General features: G+C 40.1%; 1 protein-coding gene across 4 annotated transcripts in view; it reads right to left on the bottom strand.

Annotated features, from left to right (window-relative positions):
• ILDR2 (immunoglobulin like domain containing receptor 2) overlaps positions 1-17965 on the bottom strand; it is a 316283-nt gene extending 298318 nt beyond the window's left edge. For all 4 annotated transcript variants that reach the window (XM_063446582.1, XM_063446594.1, XM_063446575.1 and 1 more), the window contains exon 1: positions 17672-17965. In XM_063446582.1, coding sequence (XP_063302652.1) covers positions 17672-17717 — 46 coding nt within the window. In that variant the 5' untranslated portion in view covers positions 17718-17965. The remainder of the gene's footprint in view (positions 1-17671) is intronic.
• Between the last annotated feature and the right edge of the window lie 7735 nt (positions 17966-25700).

The raw sequence follows: 25700 nt of genomic DNA, 5'->3' as shown, positions 1-25700 counted from the left end.
TATTATGTGATCTGAAACCCTTTCTGTTTTTGGCTTTCTTATACTTCGCTTGCAACAAATTTTAAAAACCAATCACAGGGGGCGGAGCCAACACTCAAGCTCACTGGACGTGCCATTTGTTAGTTTCGAGCTGCGACCACTAAAATCCTGCTTTCGGGCACAAAAAGCAGGCATGATACCTGCCCCGGTCAAGCTTTCCGAGTCCCACAGCTATGGGGAAGCGCTAAAAAAAATTTACGAGCGGCACAGGCAAGCGGATCCTGAGATTTCAGGGATTATCTTGCCCGCGCTCTGCAGAGACTTGTGCTTAAGTTGGCACCCACGCCAGCGGAGGAACCCTTGTCCTCAGAGGAATGGGAGTTGGACACCCCTGATAGCTTTCCCACGGCTTAAAGTGTACAACGTTTCCTCAGATGCGGAGAATGAAATTCCCTCCACCAAAGGGGACATCAAAGCGCTCCTAAAGGAGCTGAAACACATACTGGCAACTGACGTGGGGAAGTTCTGTAAAGAGGTACAAACACTCAGGGGATGAGTAAAGGCAGTGGAGGGGGAGGTGGCGGAGCTTGCAGTATTTCGCACGGCTACTGCAGAAACTCTCTCCAGCCTCGGGGGGACTTGAGTCCATGCAGGCCAGGATGGCATCCGGAAACACATAAAGGTTAGGGACATCCCTGACACGATCTTGGTGACCTAGCTACCTGCATACACAGGCCGACTCTTTCAGGCCCTGCTCAAACGAAAATCAACAACGAGAAAAGCAGGAGAGTGAGGAGCGAGGCAGAGAACCAGTCTAATGTGCCTGCTGGCACTCTCCCCATGCCCAAGAGTTCTCTCCTCTGACGATTGCAGGACTTGCCACCTATGCCTTCTACAACAAGCAGTGGACTTTGGGAAGAATGGTCCATGAACGGACACAATGGCGTCAGTTATTATTATTGACATTTATATAGCGCCAACTGATTCCGTAGCGCTTTACAATATTATAGTGGCGGTTAATCAACAGCAGCATAAAACTAGATTACCATTTGTTTTAACGTTAACCCCCCCATCCCCCTGATATTTAGCTATGACACTAATTACATCCAAATAGCCGAGTTTTTATTATAATTTCTAATTTTGTGTCTTCCTGTTTATCAGTTACGAGTCTAGCCAATGCCTATGGCCTTTGATTATGGCATAAGGTCAGCGGCAGGATGTGCCTGGAGTTGAGATTTACTGTCCGGATTCCGGTCCAGTCCTGACATAACACTCACCCCATATCGCCCAGACCACACTATAGGCTAGTGCATAATGAATCCTTTCTACGCCCTGGACAGCAGTATACTGCATCCTCATGCACCTACCTATATTTTTTATGTAATAAAACTGTGCAATTTTACGATATGCTATAAACTATCTGTCTTTATCACTCAATGTCAGTAATGCTGCACTTTCAAAAATAAAGAATGTAATCACCCGTTTAAGAATTAATCAAAATAAGTTTCTAATTGTCCAAATATTACTCTAAAATAGTAAACTCTTAGATCTGCATCTGTTTTCACAAAGTGGCGACATTCACTAATTCGTGATTTGTGCTGAGTTGCGCCTAATACCATTGTAAAATTAAAACCAAAATTCACCAAACAGACAAATTTAGCTATTTTTCTTAAATGTGCTCTTCACCTTACGCAGCACTGGTGTCAACAGTACTGTTCTACAGCTTTTGGCCAAGGAATGGATTTTTCCATTCCTCTGTCTATGTACACAAAGCATCGGTGCCTAATAAGCGTCAATACTTAGGTTGTTTCAGATAATTGCCCCTACCAGTTAAAAGCTATCTGCAGACCTCTGGTGGGAAAGATGTTTTGAGTATACTAGCTTACACAAATTGGCACAAACCGCCATGATAACCTCATAACCTACTTTGCAGCTTTTATTAGAGTGCTGTAGGATCCTCCTCAAGGGAGACTTTTACTGTGCAGGTGAATCATTACTGATAACGTAGCACTGGGATTTCTCTATACGGGAAGGCCATGCATCAAATAGCATCACTAGGAGCATATAGGGAATCCCAGTTGTCCTCTAAACTGTTTTATGTTGTTCATAATTAGATTGTGTTCTAAAAGGCAAACATTGCTACGGCATTACCTGAGAGAGCCAAGACTAGCACTTTAAATGAAGTATTTACTCTATGAGTGAAACATGCAATTAATGTGTTGCAAGCTCATGTCAATTATAGGAATTTTAATTCAACAATATAGATGAGTGCAGAGTGTGACAGCACTGCTTAAATTACTTTAAGCAAATAAACGTGAATACTTTATTAATCTAGATATTTGAGTGTGGCAATATGTACAGAGATGAACAGATTATTTACACACAGTTCACCAATGTGTCAGAGCAAGACAAAATTGTATTGAAAGCCTAGATAAAAAATGTTTCAAGCATTTTCCATTTATTTTACTATTTATAACATATTTTATACATATATATATATATATATATATATAAATAAATAAGAACACTGTTGTGAGTCTCCCAAATGCCCGCCTATTTTTTCTTTATATATATGAGACGAGAAACTGTGCCGACTACCCATGCGTTCAACTGGAATGTTTTATGTTTTGGCGGTATTATATGTATTGAGCCTTAGCAGCTAAATGATAAATAAGTAATTAAAGTGCTAATACTTAAATGTACTACATATAAATGTATATTGTATTGTCTTTTGTAAGAAATCAATAAAGAATAAATATATATATTTTTTTTAATAGAACACCGTTGTATGCTGTTTTTTTTACAGCTGTGTAAATAACGACCTTTTGGAAATAGGATGGTGTATAAAGTCTCACAATTATTCACTAGTCAGTGAGCTGAGAACCCACTAGTAACAATAACAGTTTTTCACTAAAGTGAGAATTCAAAGTGAACTTCAAATTGGCTACTCTAGCCTTTGAGGGATTATAGACACCAGACCACTACAGCTAGTAGTAGTAGTCCCTTTAAATGTAAAAATCACTTTGAATTCTCACTTTACTAAATACCCTTTAGATTAGAACATCTAAAATAAAAAATATACAGTTCAGCTTAAATGGACTCTTCAAACACATAAAGTACTTCAGCTTGCATATGCTCTAAATTGTAGTGTATAAAAACGCAAAGATACATAAGAAAAAGTAGGGACTACTTTGTCTTATCAACAAGCCTGAGGCTGAGGTCCACTGTCACCCTTTGTCTAATCCCAGCAGCTGTCACAGGTGACGGCTGTGGGATTCAAGCATCGATCTATGGAGGCTCTTGCGGTCTTACAGGATCCTTCATAGACCTCACTGTAGTACACTCGCACATACACAAGAGTAGAGCACTGTCGCGGTTCTCGGCAAATTAAGGCGGGGAGCTAAAGATGAGCAATGGGATGAAGATGAAAAAAAAGGACTCAAGGGGTTAACAGAGTGATTACTCTTTCTTACTTCATAACAGTGTTTATGTAAAGAGAAGTTGTGCACAATCTTGTAGTTAATTAAATGTTGGATATGGTGTGTGCTTTTTTTTTTATTGACAATCAAATAAAACAATAGAACAGGAAACATAAGATGGAAAAAAGACCCAGTTTTAGTTTTTTTTCATAATACATATATTTTAATTTACATTGTATGCCACCTGCCGCGAGTAATGTAAGTGTCTTCAGCTCACATAGTGTTATCAATATGGGAGCCACAAGAGGGTTTCTGCTTGTGGGCCATTTCTAAGCGGATACCCAAGTGCTTTAGGGACCGATGACACTGCCAAGACTAGGAATTGCTGCAAAGGACATGACAGCTCCTCTCTAAGAACATTATAGTTATATAACAAATAACCCTAATGTATTTTACTTTTAGTCTCTATTAAAAAAAAAAAAAAAGGTTGCAGCTAATATTCTGGATTTTCTTTTCACACGCCATTAATTTGTTTTCCTGTGAAAGTAATAAGCCAGACTATTGATCTATAATACCAACAGCAAACAGGTCATTTGACAGCTGTTCTAGAAATAGAATTTTCACATATACTATAACAGTGTCCCAGCAAGTTCACATGAAATGAGTGTACGCATTGCCTGTGAATGCCTTTGAATGGAAGGATTTAACCCCTTAAGGACCAAGCTTCTGGAATAAAAGGGAATCATGACATGTCACACATCCTTAAGGAGTTAAACTGGTTAGTAAACACATTTTTCTAACAATTAAATAATAATACCACAAAGTATTCTAACAGAGAAATTCACCAAAGTTAGAATTGTCAGTTATTCAAATCTAAGGCCAATCTAGCAGCATATAAATTTTTTTCAGGTCTGGCTATTTTGGCCCTAAATTAGAATTGTCATTTTATTGAATAACAATGTTACTGAGTAGAACAAACAAGACCAGCACCTCCCCTGACTTGATGACGTTATCAACGTTAACTAACCTTCCCTCCTTAATCAATTACACCAATTAAAGAAAAAAATTAGCATTGTCACTAAAATATAACTTGCTGAAATGCCCATTAGAGGTACCCTTAAAGGACCACTCCAAGTACCATAACCACTATGGCGTGCTGTATAAGCACCAATTCATATATACAAACAATTTCTTTAAATTTAAAAAAATTGGATATTCATTTATGCGGTCTTCACAGGAACCATATCAATTCTGCTCCTTTCTCAGATTAAGCAGGAAATGGCTGTGTTCACCCAGCCAATCCCAGGCCTCCTATAGTGTTACATAAAAGAATTAGTATGCCACATTGTCAGCAGTTTTTGGTACAGAAAGGTAGTTCACAAACGTAATGTTACCTGCCAAAACCCAGCATTCACTGATAAAATATTACAGGAACTGTGCATGCAATTAAAATGATCCATCCCAGCTTCCACCCACTTGTAAAAGCATTTTAAATGTATTCTTTGAATGAATGATAGGCAGCTGCCTATTTTCTGGACAGACTATTTTCTGTCCTGTTTAAAGATTAGGTTCAATTAGACATTTCCGACACAGAGCACTGTGCTGCCTGTCACTAATAGTTTTAATAACTCCTACCGCACATACCCATCATCTTTAAATATTGCTGCTGTTATGAAACATGCCGGCTACAGCTGAGACCCGAGCAGCTGACCTGTTTCATAACAGCAGCAATATGTAATAGAAAGGTAAAGTTATCATAGTACGAGCACTACTGAAGCTGAGATGAAGGGATCATGTAAGGGAGATCTAAGAGAGGGCTAGGAGGATAGACAGAGAGAGCTATAGCATGTACTGTATTGCAGCTCTGTGTAATCCATCACACTGATCCTGGCTGTGTGGGGTAGTTCTGTTATCTCATTATTGTGCCCAGTCCTGTGTGTTATTTCTCTGTATTTTACTCAGCTCTACCTTTTGTGTGGGTATCTCGGTGGTCTACCTAGCTCTGTGTATTGTATAGGTATCTTTGTATTGTGTCCAGCTCTGTGTATTGTATAGGTATCTTTGTATTGTGCTCAGCTCTGTGTATTGTATGTTTATCTTTGTATTGTGCTTAGCTCTAGGTATAGCATAGGGATCTCTGTGTTGTGCCCAGCTCTGTGTATTGTATAGGTATCATTTTAATGTGCCCAGCTCTGTGTTGTACCCAGCTCTGTGTATTGTATGGGTATCTCTGTGTTGTGCCCAGCTCTGTGTATTGTATAGGTATCTCTGTATTGTGCCCAGCTCTGTGTAGTGTATGGGTATCTCTGTGTTGTACCCAGCTCTGTGTATTGTATAGGTATCTCTGTATTGTACCCAGCTCTGTGTATTGCATAGGTATCTATGTTGTGCCCAGCTCTTGTGTATTGTATAGGTATCTCTGTATTGTACCCAGCTCTGTGTATTGCATAGGTATCTATGTTGTGCCCAGCTCTGCGTATTCTATAGGTATCATTTTATTGTGCCCAGCTCTGTGTTGTACCCAGCTCTGTGTATTGTATATGTATCTCTGTATTGTTCCCAGTTTTGTGTATTGTATAGGTATCTCTGTATTGTGCCCAGCTCTGTGTATTGTATGAGTATCTCTGTATTGTATAGGTATCTCTGTGTTGTACCCAGCTCTGTGTATTGTATAGCTATCTCTGTATTGTACCCAGCTCTGTGTATTGTATAGCTATCTCTGTGTTGTGCCCAGCTCTGTGTATTGTATAGGTATCTCTATGTTGTACCCAGCTCTGTGTATTGTATAGGTATCGCTGTATTGTACTTAGCTCTGTGTATTGTATGGGTATCTCTGTATTGTGCCAGCTCTGTGTATTGTATGAGTATCTCTGTATTGTATAGGTATCTCTGTATTGTACCCAGCTCTGTGTATTGTATAGCTATCTCTGTGTTGTACCCAGCTCTGTGTATTGTATAGCTATCTATGTGTTGTACCCAGCTCTGTGTATTGTATAGGTATTGCTGTATTGTACCTAGCTCTGTGTATTGTATAGGTGTCTCTGTATTGTGTCCAGCTCTGTGTATTGTATATGTATCTCTGTATTGTGTCCAGCTCTGTGTATTGTATAGGTATTGCTGTATTGTACCTAGCTCTGTGTATTGTATAGGTGTCTCTGTATTGTGTCCAGCTCTGTGTATTGTATAGGTATCGCTGTATTGTACTTAGCTCTGTGTATTGTATGGGTATCTCTGTATTGTGCCAGCTCTGTGTATTGTATGAGTATCTCTGTATTGTATAGGTATCTCTGTATTGTACCCAGCTCTGTGTATTGTATAGCTATCTCTGTGTTGTACCCAGCTCTGTGTATTGTATAGCTATCTATGTGTTGTACCCAGCTCTGTGTATTGTATAGGTATTGCTGTATTGTACCTAGCTCTGTGTATTGTATAGGTGTCTCTGTATTGTGTCCAGCTCTGTGTATTGTATATGTATCTCTGTATTGTGTCCAGCTCTGTGTATTGTATAGGTATTGCTGTATTGTACCTAGCTCTGTGTATTGTATAGGTGTCTCTGTATTGTGTCCAGCTCTGTGTATTGTATAGGTATCTCTGTATTGTGTCCAGCTCTGTGTATTGTATGGGTATCTCTGTATTGTGCCCAGCTCTGTGTATTGTATAGGTATCTCTGTATTGTGCCCAGCTCTGTGTATTGTATAGGTATCTCTGTATTGTGTCCAGCTCTGTGTATTGTATGGGTATCTTTGTATTGTGTCCAGCTCTGTGTATTGTATGGGTATCTTTGTATTGTGTCCAGCTCTGTGCTGTCCCAGCGTGTCTGTGTGTGAAGCTGAACAGGAAGTGGAAGGGATCACTTCCCATCTGCCCACTAACAGCCTCTCACACAGGAAATACCTTGCAGGAGGAGCAGGGACAGCATTCAGAGATAAAAACTGTATAACCACTCCTGCAGCTCTAATATCATCAATCTGACTGGTCTACAGAGACATTAGGAAGATGAGTATTTTGTTAATAACCATTTAAACTTCAGCATTCAAAGCCTAAACCTGAAAATAAACCTGTCCTGTGTTTTACTTCTTTTAAAAACTAAACATCTCGTGTACCCCAATACTTAACTCAACTCTAGCCCTACACTAAATAATCCTTAAACAGCCTTTATACTACAACGTCAACCCCTCTCAAGTTGTTAATCTTTCTAACATGACATTAACCTCTCTCTAACCTTAAAGGGACACTATAGTCACCAGAATAACTACAGCTTATTGAATCTGTTCTGGTGAGTAGAATCATTACCTTCAGGCTTTTTGCGGTAAACACTGTATTTTCAGAGAAAATGCAGTGTTTACATTACAGCCTAGTGATAACTTCACTGCCCACTCCTCATATGGCTGCTAGAGCTGCTTCCTGGGGCATTGCTGCACAGTGTGACTGACATTCAGTGTCTCCACCATCTGCATGCAGACACTGAACTTTCCTCATAGAGATGCATTGATTCAATTCACTTCTATGAACAGATGCTGAATGACCAGGGCTGTGTGTGGCTTATTCTGGCACTGCCCCTGATCTACCTCCTTGATGGTCTCAGCCAATCCAATGCTTTCCAATGCATTGTGATTGGCTTTGCTCAATACTTATGATGTCAGCCAAGCAGTCAAATCAGGGGCAGAGCCAGCAGCAGGCTGGAATAAAAGTAAGGTTTTACTATATTTAGGAGGTTAAGGGGGACTATATGGTGTTTTAACACTACAGGGTCTGGAATACATGTTTTCATTCCCTATAGTGTTCCTTAAACACCCCTTTACCCCAACATTTTCTTTAACCCTGACTAGATTTACACAGCTGCATACACTCACTATACTCACATATTAAAGCACAGTGCATTACAAGCAGATAAGAAATATGCACATACATTTATACATATGCAACTGTCAAATATAGTTGTTTAGGCCTGCAATGTCCACTTAATAAATTAATTATATTTTATCTGCCTTATTTTGGGGTTGGGGAGCAACCAGCCACCACTGCCCCTACCCTAGACAAGATATGTTTCAGAGACTCTGGTTTCTTATATGTTTTGTGTGATGTAGCCAATAAAAAAATAGAAGTGTCACTGAGAGGATATTTCGGACATCTGTGACTGTGAATATGGACCTTGTTACAATTTCTCCAACTTCCAGTACTCAGATATTAAGGGCTTTCGAAGTAAGGCTAATCACATTTCTCGGATTATATCTCCTATAGGTAGCAGGAATGACAAGAGTCATATTCCAACAACATCTAGGGAGACCTAAGGTCTTTAAACCCATATGTCATGTCAACCCAAATGAAAAAGGATGACTAAATGAGATTGGGCAATCTGTACAGAGATGAAAACAGAATGCAGAAACTAATATATATATATTTTTTTATTATTCCTCAACAGAATTATAAATCCTTATAAAGTATGTTATTAACAATCAAACAACTCAATTAAAATGCCATACATTTCTCTTAAAGAAGTGCAATTAATCCCCCAACCTATATTTTACATCAGAAAAAAAAGCTCTACTGTAAAATTGCTTCCAAGGCTATAATTTAACACTGATATATTAAACTGATTAACATTAATTAAAACCATGTGTTCAGTTACTGAGTGGATTGTTCTGCCAAATATACACCCCTTCACCATATGATAAATACTTTTATAGAAAGGGTAGTGCGTACCTGGAATTGCTTTTCAGTGGAAGTAGAAAATTCTAACAATAAAGGAATTGAAGAATTGGCAATTTGTGCACAGAGCCACCTTACGGGCATCAATAAGTCAAATCAGTCCAAAATGTCAAAATGAGCAGACGGCAGACCAGTTACTAGACTTCAAATATACACAGCGCTTGAGCCCAGCTAAAGAGACACTCCACTTCCCAAATAAAATATCACTATTTAGTAGATATACCCCAATTAAAACATGTATGTATTTAATTATGCATTTTTATATTGCTGTTTATCTAAAAATAGTCTGTAAAATACTTTTTTGTAAAATGAAAAATGAGTACACACTCTTCACACAGAAAGCATTTCAGCAATCTGTCTTTATGTTTACCACCTGGGCCAACCAATGGTGACTAAAAGGCAAAAAAGCTTCTCTGGAGCTCAAAATGCAAATGAGTTGATTGGTTTCCCCACTGTAACATTGTTACCTCTCTTGAATCAATAGTGTTATTGCAGAGAAAAGATGTATGGATGTTAAGGGGAGAAGGTATCCTGATTTAAGGAGGCAAAGGACAAATTCAGAGATGCACCCTCTCAGTACTTGTTGCCTGGCTGCAAACATAGTACAATGATGGCAGGTCTTAAAATGTCAAGTCCTATGCTACTAGCCATGCTTTAAAAGACCCTTGTCACTGTAAGCTTGGATGGTTCATGTGACGGTAGTCACCATCTCTAGGAGAATAAGATGGACACTTTGTATGCCCCTGGATGACACCGTGATGTTTAAGTCACCCTTGTGACCATTATAGGTGCAGGGTGTGTATTATTTATTTTTTAAATGTCTTGAGTTCTCTACTGTCCTGCTAACGCTATCTACCAACTAGGTGGATTAGGCTGCGGAGCCTGTGCTTCGCCTCCTGTTGGTTGTTAACGATCTTGCAAGCCTGTACAGAGCCATCTGTTGGTTGTGAATATCTTGTAAGTTATGCGCAGCGCCACCAGGTGGTTGCAACTGTTATATGAACTACCTGAATAGCAAGACTAAGTAATTTGCATGTTCAGGTTGATTTGCATATTATGTTTTTTGCAGGCAGGGACATATTTCTTGTTAGTCACTGTCTTCCCATCCCTTTATAAATATTTTTTATTATGAGTGCCTGTAGACTGCCCATATGAATTAGTTACATGTATTGGATTGGGTGTGTGTCGCCATAAGGTTAATGTAATGCGGATAGTGGCTAGTCCAGAGTAAAAATTAAGTACCGTATGTATGTGTGGAACTGTGTCTCCTGTCTGGTTGGATTGAGGACCTGCTGTATTGATGCAGCAGCATTTACCCCGTTTCCTAATGTTGCAAAAATCCTTGGGAAAATAGTGAATGTTGTACAACATACTTACTCAGGCAACTAGGGAGTAAATATGTTGTGAGGTTTTCTACCTAAGGAATATTGATAAGGTATTTTAAGTAATGTGGAAAATAACCTGTTCACTGGAACCCTCAGAACTTGCCTGTGGATGGTATGAGTATATAGTCTAAGAATGTGAGGAACAATTTGGGAAAATAGGTGACTCCAGCGCACTAAGCATCTTATGATGGAATTTTCATCCCTCTGGACACTGAAGTTCTCCAATATATCACTTATTAAAGGAAACTTTAGCCTGCTTGCTGCGTCACTCCTGAGTTGCATTCTTTTCATGAAAATAGAGTTAGTCCTTGGCAACATCACCCAGGCCCAGTCCATGAGATTTATTGTAAACCAGCAGCAACAGTGCAAACACGATAAAAGTGGAACTGTCACGTGTGGTGTTTAGGCACAAATTCCAGAAATGCATGGTGCTATTTATTTTCCACTAATCAGGGTTTATTTTATTTATTTCTGCCACATGCCCATCTTTACTAGCACAGCTCTAATATTCCATTGATTGAACCCCCCACAGTGCAGTGTGTACTTGTTCTATGAGGATAGACCACTTTGGAAGAAACCACCCAGCATGCATGTCCCACCAGAAGATCTGGTGCACGTGAGAGTGCCCAGAGCTTCAAGTGGCAGTATCTAGCCAGTAAACAATTCAATACCATCAAATGAATGCAAGGGATTGTGACTTTAAGGGTAGTGCCGTTTCTGCTTTAAGTAGAGTACAGCGGGCAAACTAGAATGATTAAGAAATTGTCTTCATTTTGTTTTTTTAATGAGTGCAAAAATACTTGCAAGTAAACAGGAGCCCTTGATCCATGAATTTGCTTAGCCCCATTTACCATCCCTATATGAAGAGGGGAATGAAACTGGAACTTGCCTATGGCCCTGTGAGATCTTAATCCTTCACTGATACTGTGTGCCTGCTTAAAGATGGTACTTCATGCATTAATGATGTTTAAAGGACCACTATAGGCACCCAGACCACTTCAGCTTAATGAAGTGGTCTGGATGCCAGGTCTGCTATGTTTATAATAGGGTTAATTCAGCCTCTAGTGGCTGTCTCATTGACAGCCGCTAGAGGCGCTTCTTACTGTGATTTTCACAGTTAGAAGACGCCAGCGTCCATAGGAAAGCATTGTGAATGCTTTCCTATGGACTGGCTGAATGCGCGCACGCCTCATGCCGCGCATGCGCATTAAGCCGAGGAGGAGAGTCCCCCGTCCGGCGCTGGAGAAAGAGGTAAATTTAACCCCTTCCACCTCCTAGAGCCAGGCGGGCGGGGGGCCCTGAGGGTGTGGGCACCCTCAGGGCACTATAGTGCCAGGAAAACGAGTATGTTTTCCTGCCACTATAGTGGTCCTTTAAGGGAATCCCAGAAAAAAACAACTTATGTGATCAGTTTAGGGCTAGGCATTTTCATAAAATGTTTATAAATCTGTTAATATATACATTACTTACTATTCAACTGGCTGTACAAAAAGAATATACAAATTTGGGAGGAATAGCCAAATTTCAAATGATTTGCATTTAGTAAAAAGCCAAACTATAACTTATTTAGATCTTTCTAAATAAACTGTTCCAAAAGAGAATCTATCTGAGAGTGATCAGATAGTTCTGCGGCAACTGACAGCTAATCATGTTCATTCCAAACCACTTTGAATGCAAACTCTACAAGGACAAGATAAATAAGCCATATTCTGTTAAATGTAAGAAATACATAATCTACTAAATACATTCACAGCCTTGGAAACTGTAACAGTCAGCCAAAAGACTGCGCCTGCAAACCCACGACATTTGGCAGTTGCTCACACTCAAAGGCATACGACTAATTGTTGTCTTGATTTGTGATCCTAAAATGTTCCGCAGGCATCTAATATCCCCAGAGAGCAATCCAAGGCCCCGAGCACATCATGCTTACTGTAGTTATATTTATTGCCTTTAATTATTCCTTTTTTTTAGCTTGCACTGGAATGTCTAGCACATATTTTTATTTAATTGTTTAGTAATTCACAGCACCTAGACCTAGGACAAATACACAACACTTAGCAATGAGGATGGTAAACCGCAAAGTGCCTTGCTCATATACAATCTCTTCACTGCCAACAAATACACATTTCCAGTGCCCGCAGAGATAGCTCGCCACACTGCCATGCTTTTCCCATATCACTGAAATAAGAGTTAGTGAGGTAGATAGTGTTTGGCTAATAATAAGAGCATGGCCTGCAGTTCATTAACAGTTTTTCAGCCACTGGTTGCCCATTCTGATTTACACTAACTAAAAAAACGACAAACTGTCTTCTCACATAATGTCCCTGTCTAAGTCGGGAGGAGATGCTGTGTGCGTTCTAATCCCAGAGACCTTTTATTTGGGAACAATAACCCAGTGTGACCTTTCTCACAGAACAGGCTGCATCAAGGCAGAAATGAGAGGAGATACAAAGGATACGTGACTGGCAGCGGGGTAATGGGGCTTTTAACATAGTAGTTCTGCTGTTTATTTCCACATGATACCAGGGACAACAAAAGACCACAAAGCAGGGCAGTATTGGTCTTGGCCTACATGTACTCCATATTTAAACAAAAAATTATTAAAAATGGAATCCATATCTCTGATAAAAGTTGTTTATTTTTTATAATCCAGAGTGCAGCACTGTACAGGGGGAAAAAAATCCAATCAAATGATTCCTGTGAAGCCCAAACTTTCTTTTGTTGTGTAGAACAGGGGTCTTGACCTGTGTAACCCCCTACCCCTCTGGTTTTGTTGACCTATAATTCCCGTAATTCTTTGTCTTAGTGTAAGGCAGAGACCTATGGCAGATGTAGTCCAACAACAGCTGGGGAACTTATATATGGATTATATATGCATTATTTTCAGAGATCACTAAAACTTACATTGCACACGGGGGTTTCTTTACTATATAGAGAATTGTGTAAATTGATAACTGAATTTGTGAAGTTTCAAATAAATTGCCAGACTGGAGATTCTTCACGCTCAGCTATTTCCATCGCAATTTTGCTAATTTGTCTGTCATTTTGGTGAATTTGCCATTTGGTGAATGCTTACTATGTGAAAACAAATCCGGTCTCACGTACTTTTCCACATGAAATGTACCAATATAATCTCAAGTACTTTAAATCAGCAGCAAAGGACAGCACATGCCGCACAAGATGACATATCGCTTGTGTAAAGGTGGCCAGGAACCATCACCACTACTATAATCTTGTCCTTGCGCAAGAGTACATTATGGTGTCTATGGAGGATTCTTCAATATCCACCATAGATAATCTTGCCATATGCAAAAAGGTGCCGCCGGCATCTATAACACCTTGTGTGAGATAATAATAATAACCAAGTATTTAACCAGGAAAGGTATATTCAGATTGCTCTGGTTTCCAACTACATCCTGGGGATGTTACTTATGCCTAACATCCAGGGGATGATGCCTGTTCTCATCAGCTGTTGCGACCGTCTACTAATGGGAAATGACGGGAGAAGATCCGCCTTTTTCCAAAGCGTGGCAATAACGTGAGACAAAGTAATACCTATTTTGTCTCATCTATATCTTTTGATTGTGTTGGAATTTCAAAGAAATTGCAAAATAGTGAGAAAGAGCTGTATATAACGATTCTATATTTATGAAAAGCTTAAATGTAACAGAACTGTTTTAATTGCAAATCATCACATTCTACCTGAAAAAAAATCTCTTATTTTGTTGACGCTGACTTAATTTTTTTAACATAATTATTTCTGTATTTTGGAAATCGGACACCCAGCTGAGGTATTGAGGTTCTCTCTGCTCAAGATCTTATTAGTAGGATAGTCGTGCTTCAAAAAATTGCAGCAAACATACTCAATTAAATATGTCAACTTTACAGATCTAGGATTAATATGCATTCAGTTCTACTCATACTAATAACTTAATAAAACCTTCAAAACCTACCAGGAAAACTTCCATACCCTAAAGCATATACCTTTTTTCTGCAAACTATTGGATACATTGTAAAATTTAGGGGAAAAGGTAATTTTTTAACTAATCCCAAAGCTACCTCTTGAATTATCGAATACTGCACCTCATCATTTTTCTACCACCTCCCGCAGCCTTGTAAGCCAAGAATAGCAGCAACACCACTCCATAGGCCTTTTTGGAAGATCCGGGAGACGCTTGACATCCTTATATGTAAGCTTTTGTTGGACATCTAGCACAAGGATGCCTTATGGCAGCCATCAATAACTGACAGAATAGGAAAATGGTAGAGATTAAGTAATTCCACAGGTTCAGTCTCCCAGAGCCAGTGACAAAACAAATTTATAAAAAAAACTTTAAACACAAGTCATGGGCAGTTTTTAATAAACACTTTATTAAACACTGCCAAGTGACAGGTGCACTTTAATATGTACTTGGTGGAAAAGATAAGGGAGCAAAATAATAGGAACCTTCAATAAAGCTGAAAGGTTATATATTTTCAATAAAAAGAGAAATACTAAAGTGTTGGAATGGAGATTATGTGATGTCTGTTGCACTGATTTTTACAGCAATAAAATCTGCAGTAATATTTAGTATGTAGGAATGTAACATATAGCTCCACAGCAATAAAATGCATAGCAATGTGCAGTGTGTATGAATTTATCACAGAGCTCCATAGCAATAAACCTTATAATAATGTGCAGTGTGAATGCATTTATCACAGAGCTCCGTATTGATACAATTCATAGTAATGTGCAGTGTGTATAAAATTATCACAGAGCTCCACAGCAATAAAAGTCACAGTAATGTGCAGTGTGAATGTGTGTATCACAGAGCTCCATAGCAATACAACTCACCACAGCAATGTGCAGGGTGTATACGTTTATCACAGAGCTCCATAGCAATAAAACTCATAGTAATGTGCAGCATGTGAGGTTATCATAGAGCTCCCCGTTGATAAATTCAAAATAATGCACAGTGTATATGAGCTTTACAGAGAGCTCCAAATTAATAAAACTCATAATATCGTACAGTTTGCATAAGTGTATCACAGAGCTCCACAGCAATAGAAAGAATGCACAGTCATATAATGCGATGTGTATGAGTATCAGGGAACTCCGATAACAATCACAGTAACATTCAAAGTATATATAATAATCAGAAATCTACAGCAATAAAGTCACCTATTATTACATCATCTGTGTTGGCCACCACTCTCCTAAAACACATAATTACAATAGATTTTTTGAGACTTTTCAGGGTATGGGAAGATTCATATATGATACGAATATACAACTTTTAGCCAAAATGGTCACTAGATACCTGGAATAACCTTCCAGTGGAAGGACTCGATTCTAGAACACTTCGCATTAGCCCCAAATCAGTAAAATGAGGCAGAAATTTCTTAATAACAGATTACATAGGCCAATCTGTATCTGCCTTCACAATGTCATTTTCCCCATTGCTATGACAACACAGGAACAACTCATTAAAGGCAGGTAGGGAGGGCTCCTAAAATTCACATGCCTACCTTTTTTTAGCTGTTTGATTTTGATCTATATTTTAGTGCCTCTTGTCAGTTCCTAAATTTGCTCAGGCCTGATTTTTTTTATAAATTATTCAGCGGGATCAGTTATAGTGGGATCACATCCAGTGGCATCTCTATATGCAACAAGTCAACACATATGCTTGCAAAAAGAAAATATATTTGTATAACAGGGGTATTTGTGTATATTACATTTTCAGAGTTGAATGTAAATACCTACATATACACATTCCTAAAAGGACAATGTATGTGCAAAGGCATTAAATGATCATAATAAAGGTTGTTTTTTGTTATTACGCTGTAGTATACATATTTGTATACTTTGTCAGACGAGACATTAACCCTTTGATTGACAGACATGTGACAACTCCGCCAGTTGAAGATCTGCAGAGGTTAGCTCAATCCTTCAGTTTAAATTTATTACCCCAAACCACCACAAAATAGCTGGTATGATAATAAATACTTTGGGGGAAGTGATACGAATTATTTCTGCACTGTGAAATGTAAACATCACAAGAGCAGCGATCAATTCAAATTGTTAATATTCTGGTCAGTGGCACATGAAAATGAAGATAACTGTAATATAATACACAGCCGTGGGTAAAGATGCTGATGTAAGCTGGAGGTTGTGCGAAGCATAACAAGCACTTAATAATTATGCACAGTTTACAAGCAAGCTGCAATAAGAAAGGTGCACTGCAACAATTATTACAATGCAAAACGTCTCAGTCTAAAGCGAATTCATAGTCAAACAATGCTAGAATTTCTAATGTTAATAGATGAAAAAAATGTGAAATATATACGCACACCTATATTACAGCATGGCAATGCATGGATTCTCCCATAATGTGATTCATAATTACAGGATACATGTCCTATGCAGTACATGTTGCATAGTGAGTTTACTGACACAGTAAATTAATATATGTGCTATGTGAACAGTCAATTAAATTACTCGTAGGTTTGACTGTGAGCCAGCTGGTTGTAGAATTGAATGCTACTCAAGCACTGCAAGGGTTAAGCAGACAGACAAAGGGTTGAAGCCTGGCATGTTGAACTTGTGCCAACCTTTATGTGTGCCCTCTTGCACACACTCCTTGTCTGTCAGTACCAGTCATTACCTAGCTCTGTCTCTCCTGTTGAATCCTTATCTTCTTCCAATTTCCAAGTACACATTCAACCCCACTCACACATTGCAATGTGGGATCTACATGCAGTGCAGCCAGTGAGCATGCAGTGTGAGAGATGCCATTCCTGCAATAAGGATGTAGCTGTGTATTGAGATAGCACCATGTCCATGTATTGGGGGAGCCAACATTAATCAATACATCATTCATCATTTAATAGCCACACATTGCAATATAAGGGGGTGCATAGCACATGGGTGAACACAATGCCCACATCTCAGTGCCCCCTCCCCCAACCCACCGATCACACATAATTAGATAGATCTATCTATTGTCTGATCCCAGGCAATGTGACGTTTTCTGCATTACAGTGAGTGAACAGGTTGTATAGAATGTATAAACTAGATACATTGCACATTCCATCCATGTCCCTCAATCCCATATATAACCCTCTCCCACACACTGCCTGTGTGCACTGCACTTGTTACCCTAGCAGGTGAAAAGTTGCCCCAGCCCCTGCTTTGCTTACCTGTGGCACAGATCAGACCAAGGCAGCCCAGTATAAGTCCAGCCATGTCCCAGGGCTTCCATCCAGAGAGGAGCACACAGACCCCTGCACCAGCTGGCACCTCTCAGGTCTCCCTTATCTGCTGGGGCTAAACTAGCAAGAATGAAGATCAGAGCAGCCTTTCAATGGAATCTTCCACTCTCAGCACAAACACAGGGGGGACGGTGCTGTGAATGTGTGTGTGCCAGACTTTTTCACCCAGGCTGTGGGTGACCAGGTCTCCAGTTCAGAGCTCTGACAGCTACTTCACAGAGATATTGAACTCAGTGCTGAAACCCAGAGAACCCTGCAGCAGCCAGCCCTTCCCTGTGTCCTGAGTGCCTCCTGCAGCCCGAGGTGCCTAGCTCTATCTGGAATTCCTAAATCACATGCCTAGCCATTCAGGATTTGCTTGGGCAGTGAGGAGTGTAAAGGGCAGAGGGGGCACTGTGTATGGGTTAGTGGCTCACATAAAAGGCATGCCTGCTGGACCTTATCCCAAGTATAGTAGACTGCTTAAATCAATTATAGGGGGTGAAAGGGGTTAAGTGATTTAACTGTAGTGGTGCCATGAGTTTTAGCAGTGGAGTCTCCAGAAATTACATACAAAGGGGGCACAAAGTGAAGGGGGCACAAAGTGAAGGGGGGGGGGGGGGCACTGCTGTGGAGGTCTTGGTTTTCTCATACACAATACTTAATACTTTGAGATTTAAAGGACCACTATAGGCACCCAGACCACTTCAGCTCAATGAAGTGGTCTGGGTGCCAGGTCCCTCTAGTTTTAACCCTGCAGCTAAAAACATAGCAGTTTTAGAGATGTTTCAGAGACTGCTATGTTTCACTGAGGGTTAATCCAGCCTCTAGTGGCTGTCTCACTGACAGCCGCTAGAGGAAGATGCTGAACGTCCATAGGAAAGCATTGAGTAATGCTTTGCTATGGGCGGTTTGAATGCGGCTCTTGCCGCGCATGCACATTCGGATCTGATGTCAGCAGGGGGTGGAGAGTTCTCCAGCACAGAGGGAGCCCGGCGCTGAAGAAAGGTAAGTGGCTGAAGGGGTTTTAACCCTCTCGAGCCCAGCGGGAGGGGGGCCCTGAGGGTGGGGGGGACCTAATGAACAAACAAATTTGTTTTCCTGCCACTATAGTGGTCCTTTAATGTTTGTGTTGGAGTACATTTGTGGAATGAACCCACATACCTCAGCACTAAAACTCACAGTAATGTGCAGTGTGTATCACAGAGCTCCACCGTACTAAAACTCACAGTAATGTGCAGTTTGAGTGTATCTCAAGCTGAACTCTACTAAAACTCACACTCATACACACTGCACATTACTGTGAGCTTTAGTGCGGTGTAGCTCTGTGATACACTCATACTGCACATTACAGTGAGTTTTTGTACGGTGGGGCTCTGTGATACACTCATACTGCACATTACTGTGAGTTTTAGTACGTTGGAGCTCTGCAATACACTCACACACTGCACATTACTATATCACTAAAACGCACAGTAATGTGTAGTGTGTATGAGTGTATCACAGAGCTCGACAGCAATAAAACTTACAGTAATGTGTTTAGTAGATTAATTTATCACAGAGCTCCACAGTAATACAACTCACAGTAATGTGTGTGAGTATATCACTGGACTTATTGCATTAAAACTCATCATGTAATACACATAGCTCAGCCACTGCAGCAATAAAACTTCTGGTAATGTGCACAATGATTCTATTGCAGCTCTAATAAACAACATATTTAAAAGAAAATGTACGTTTACAGCAGGGTGTGATTACTGAGTGTAATACGTATGTGGGCGTGTGGTGGCTGAGTGTGCTGTGTATAATGGATGTGTTGTCTGTGTGAGATATGTGTAATGTGTTTATATGTTGCAACTCTACTCCCCCTCCCCCTTTTCATTTTGCATTTTTTAAATCATTTTTTTTTTTTTATATATATATATTTTTCCTTCCCCTCCTGGTGATCCGGCAGAAATGATAAATCTTAGGTGGTCCAGTGGGGTATATAAGTTCTACCTCGAGGTCCAGTGGATGAGTGCATGGCCTGCACCTCCAGTGGCTGCTGACCACAGTATGTGCTCCTTCCAGTTCGCAAAGCCGTAGTGAATGGGAATTGAAGTAATCAACTGCATTCTGATTCATTCAATTAGTTCTGGAACCAATAAGGGGCATTTGCTGTGGTCTGTATTCACTAGAGGTGCAAAACAGGCACTTTGTGGATTGCTGTAATTTAATTTGTATTTAATATACTGGTGAATAAGCGATATTAAATAAAAATGAAATTACTATTGGCAAGGGGGCACATGTGGGACAGGGTGCATGCAGCAGGCCATGGGCCCCTAAAACCTAAATAGCAGCACTACTAAGCTTTAGGTTAATGCCAGGACCAGTGTGATAGCTAAGTAGAAGAAGTGGTTTTACTGCACTTCTTCATTTTCCTGAAAATCACTGATTCCACTAATATACCAGGCTGCACAAACAGCTATATTCTAGAGACTGTAAACTAGTTTAAAAGGGTCCCTCTTCACCTCTGGTAGCTGTGAACTTTATTTTGTCAACTACTTGCTGTATAGTTGTATAGCGCAGCGATATACGTTGGCACTCCATATATGCTAATAATGTTAATAATAATTGAACTGTAATCTACTATAGCAATTGAAAAGTCACTTTAGAAATCTGGACTTTCAAAAGGCATGTTAAAAAACAATAAATAGGTTGACATTATAATGTTGCTAATTTCATACAACACAATCTTCATTAATAACAAGTAAGCATTCAACAGGCCATATGTGCTACAGCAACAGGTACCCCTATCCCTAAATCCTTAAAATGGTATCCAAATCCTAAACCGTCCATCTTAAGAGGCTATCCAAACCATGAAAACCCCTAACCTTACCTTATTTTTTTTAACAAGGTACTTTTTTTTGCACTAAATAAAGCTGTGATCATGCAAAATGCATCAATTCTATTTATTAACAGCATTTAATGCGCACCTTAGCAGTATTTAAAATGCATACATCGATTAATACAACCAATGCCTTTTCTCTGTCTATCTCCCTCAATCTCTCACTCTTTCTGTAACTCAGTCACTCCTCCTCTATATTTCTATCTTTCAAACCCACTCGTTCTTTTACACCCACTGCCTTGTTCTCCCCTTTACGCTCTCCTCCTTTTTTCATTCCTCTCTCTAGTCTTTCTTGCTCCCTCATTAGCACAGAATACATTATTTTTAGAGATTCCTGACTCCTATTCCAGAGATTCAAGATCCACCTCCTAGTAGGCAGTTTATCCAGAAGATCCTCTGTGTCAGGCAGAGCATTCCAACCTTATCTGGAGTTAAAATGTTTTCTGGACTTACATACTTTCATAATTACTATTTATAAAGATTGAACACACAGCAACAAAAAGCTGATCACTAGAGCTTTGGATCGTTCTGAAAATTGCCAATATTTGTTTTGGTTAACTAAACATGAGGTTTGATTAACTTTGGAACTTCAATCTTTGTGAACTACATAGAGAAATAGAGAGTGACTGGGCATCGTAGGAAATATTACCTAGAAATAATTGCAATAATAGTGTCAGCCATCATAACTATCTCTAGCCTACGAATAAACACAGCAGAGATTGGAACTTGCAGCATAGATTACTGAGACGGAACTCCAAAATCTTTATGGTGAGTTAAAGGTGCAGTGTGCCTTAAAATACATTAATGTGCATTCCTCTTACTTGTTGCAATCTGATGACCTTGTAACATAAATATATTGTTATTGATAGTTATTATACATTGTTGCATTTTATATTAGCTCTGTGTAATACCATTAACTTACCATCAGATTGGCAAACACACAAACTGCCACATAATCATTGAGTTGCAATGCTTATTTCACAAACTGTATTAAGTCCAAGCACCTTCTTAAAGGGGCACTATAGTCACCAAAACAACTACAGCTTAATGTAGTTCTGGTGTCTACTGCCTGTCCCTGCAGGCTTTTCAATGTAAACACTACCTGCTGCGAGAAAAGACAGGGTTTACATTGATGCCTAGTAACACCCCTAGGTGCAGCACCCATGTTCAGTGTCTCCATGCTGAGCATGGAGGAGCTGGACGTTCCCCATTCATTTAGTGCATCTCTATGAGGAGATGCTGATTGGCACAGAGCAGTGTGTTGACGTAAATGCCAACTTCCAATACTTTCCAATGGGAAGGCATTGGATTGGCTACGACCATCAAAATTGACATCATAACCACTACAGCACATTGCACTGGTTGTGATGTGGAGTACCCTGGCCCTGTTTCCCGGTAATGGGATAAGCTACTAGCAATTGGCTACCCTCTCAGCTGGGGTCTTGCCGGGTGCCAGACCTGCTCTGAAGAAGGGTTAATGACATCCGTTTTTTTTTGCAAGGCTGCAGAAGTCAGTGCCAATCCTGCTGCTTATTCATTGGCTGATAGTGGAAATATGAACATAATTGGGGGGGCGGGGCCTTACCGCTAAGCCGAGCAGTCGCTTGTTGATAAAGCTCCTGCTAGTCCCTGCTAATATTCTCAGAAAATCAACAAAAATCTGCCTATACACGACGCACAGAGGCTACCAAGCTACTGGTGACACTCCAGCGTTAACATGGGCACCAATTATGCAGCCTATCGATCGGGATTCACCCGAGCACTGCATGCGGCCTGCAAGCATGGTCGGCGCGGAGGAGGCGGACGCTCCACCGACGCCACACACAGCCGAAATGTAGATTTTGGGCCTCCGTTCCCCTCCCTTGGACCGGCGGGGGTCATCCCGGTCCCAGAAGACCGCTCCTGTGCCCCGCGGCAACACTACCAACAGGTCCTCACCGCACCAAAAAAGGTCACGGAAGGGCCTTCCCGATCCATGGATGATTTTTCGCGGCTGTATGATATTTTCGCGGCTTTTTGGCTCCGCATAGAGGAGAGACGGAAAAGCTCCCCACCGATCCTACAATCAGCATCACTAGCTGTGGAGAATGGGGAGGACCCTGTCAGGCTGCCGACGACTGAGAGCAAGCTCCAGCAGCGACCTGCCCCTCACCTAGAGCTCAAACCCAAACTACGGAACAACAGGGGCCCTACCTCTTCCCAACTGCTGAAAGGGAGGAGGGCTGCACTTCAGCGGTGGCACAGAGCCACTCTTCACCACCCGCAGAGGCAGGAGATCAAGCTCCAACATAGGCGGCGGCAGAGAGTTACGCTCCGGATACTGCTCCAGTGGAGATCAGCACGCCACCCACATCAGCGGCAGTATCTGTGGACCTCACAGACCTGGTCTATTAGTACCCGCGCTATCAAGGTAGAGCAGCCGAAATATGCCCAAGTACGAGGAAGTGAGGATGTTCTGATCCGCCGGCGCCAAGCTGCAACCCCCAATGGACTACCGCACTCCACACTAGGCATGCCGATAGTGGGGGGTAGGCTGACGCCTCATCCTCAACAAAAACTGGCCTGCGATTTCGGCAACGACCCAGCGAGAACCCCAGATGCATTCACACTAGGCTTAATGCTGTTACTTTCTATCTAGTAACCCAACCACACCTCTCAATAATAGTAAGCAAACCACATGGAGGGGTAAAACCAGCAGAACCTATGTTGCTAGACTAGCCTGTTTCTTATATGCTTAGGATTGATCTGATTTAAAGCACATCTACGGGGAATACCCTGAGCAAGCTTAACATATACCTAGTCAACAGCATGTCTTGTTTCCTAAAAATACTTATTGTCAGTTTAAATCGAATGTTATGTTATATGCTTTCCTAGACAATAAGGATACTCACTCTTGTTACCTTTTTACTATATATATATATAAAAAAAAGAAGTGCAGCATATCTTGCCACTTACATGTATAATATTTGCAATGTCATTCAGCAACTTCACCTTCTGTAACTATCCATGCACATCGAAAAATAAAGAATTAAAAAAAAGAATAATAAAAAAAAGAAATATGAACATAATTGACATTAGTCAGTCTGGAAGCCCAATGGAACTGTCAGAGGTGGCTATACACCTCCAGCCGCAAAAAGGGGTTAAACTCTGCATGTGTAGGATTTTATAGCTGATCGCTTAAAAAACAGCAGTGGTCGTGGTGCTTGGAGCAACCCTTTAAAGCAACATGAAATAAGTGCACAGTAGGTAGGCTTCACATGGTGTCAGTACAAAATCAATTGTTTATCATTTGGGATCCTGACTGATTATTTAAAGAAGCAAACTAATTCCACAGCACTTTCAAGCCCGACATCCAACCCTGCATCGTTCACCAAAAACTTTACAATTATGTACACACTAGATCGTTCAGGATACTATATTTTTAATCTATAAATCTATAAAGTTACTTATCACTTATACCATTCATTGCAAAGTACGAATTTTACTAATTATTAGTTTTAATTTCTTAATTTCTGTTATGTACATTTATTATAAACACGCAATAGTGACGCAAGATCCACCATGTTTTATAAACACTCATTACTCCATCACTTCTGATGAGCAGTGTGTGAAAGGTGCTGGCAAACAATATGTATCATTAATATGCTGCAGTAGAGAGTCCCACACATCAAATAAGGCCGTTCTTTTGGCCTTCCTTTCTTTTGTTTCTTGATTTCCCTTTGGCAACATATGAATTCTACATACAGCAGGGCACCTGCTCTGCGGAGTTCCCAGGAATATGCTGGATCTGGGAACCCTAAAACACCCATTTGACAAATAGCAAAAACTACAAAAATGTAGTATCTACAGGAGTGATAAACAACGTTTGGTACTTCGCCTGCTATAAACCAGATGAGTTTGATGTGCATAGTAGTGCACTGGGACAGAGTGCAAAATGTTTCCTATTCCTGAGACAGAAGGGTTGCTGACACTAGTTAGATTTCAGCCCCAAGAACCTCTGGCATTCAAATCTCTTTCTATTAGTGAATTTGCCCTGTGACATTTCGCCAACCTCCTGTGATATATGGGTTTACAGTATGCTTTATGCGCACTTTTACTTGAACGGTTGAGTCATGCCTTGATATGAAACTTGCCCTTTCTCTGTCGAGTGGGAGAAAGGAAGAGACAAGTCTGTTTCTGGAGGAGAAGTCTGACATTTTGCAACAGTTGTTCTAGGAAGAATATCCAAAAAGACAAGTTTATGGTCCGTTGAATATCTGCACATTGCAGTTTCAAGGCCTGCATTTTTAAAGACTTATTACACTTTTATCCAACTTCAATTAAACAATATGGCCTGTGTAAGAGCAGAGGATAGCAATATTTTGTTTTGACCTTGATCTCCAAAGCAATGTAAGACTTTTATATATTATTATTATTTTATTATATATATATAGCGCCAACAAATTCCGTAGCGCTGTACAATATGTATACCAGATGCAGGTTTCGAGGTAGGATTTGACAGCTATCATATCAATCTTGTAGAAAACAAAGTACAATTATTTGTATAAATACAATTTCTGCTTTAAAGAAGCAGTACACCACATTCTTGTTAGAAAATCATGATTTCAATAAACAAACACACTTTAAGCAGAATCTAACTTATTTTTCTTGTATTCCTTATTGGGTTATTAATGGTGATCTAATACCCCGTCTGTCTGTAGTATGTGTGCTCTTGAAGTGGCTTGGGGATACTAGAGTACTAATTTAATTTCAAACAGTAATGATATTTGAAAGGAAATGTTGATGTTACAGGTACTTGTTGAGTCAAGGTTGACATTCGGGTACTTCACTGGAATAATCGGTTACTATGGTTACTTGGTTCAGAAAAAAAAGCTTGAGAAATACTACTCTTTTGCTTCCCTATGGCAGCTTGTTTCTGAATTAATGTTTGTGACATTCTATACATTTGTAGATTCACAGGAATCTGTCCCTTCTAAAGGGGAACAATTTAGGCAAAAATTTGGGTAGGCCTACAATGAAATCGGGCAAGCAAAACAAAAAGCGAGAAAGCTGCAAAACTGAAATTTGTAGGGTAAACTGGTATATATGTAT

This window comes from Pelobates fuscus, chromosome 1 (genome assembly GCF_036172605.1).
Source record: "Pelobates fuscus isolate aPelFus1 chromosome 1, aPelFus1.pri, whole genome shotgun sequence".
Lineage (NCBI taxonomy): Eukaryota > Metazoa > Chordata > Amphibia > Anura > Pelobatidae > Pelobates > Pelobates fuscus.
The sequence above is the reverse complement of the archived record's forward strand: the minus strand, read 5'-3'. Positions and strand labels throughout refer to the sequence as shown.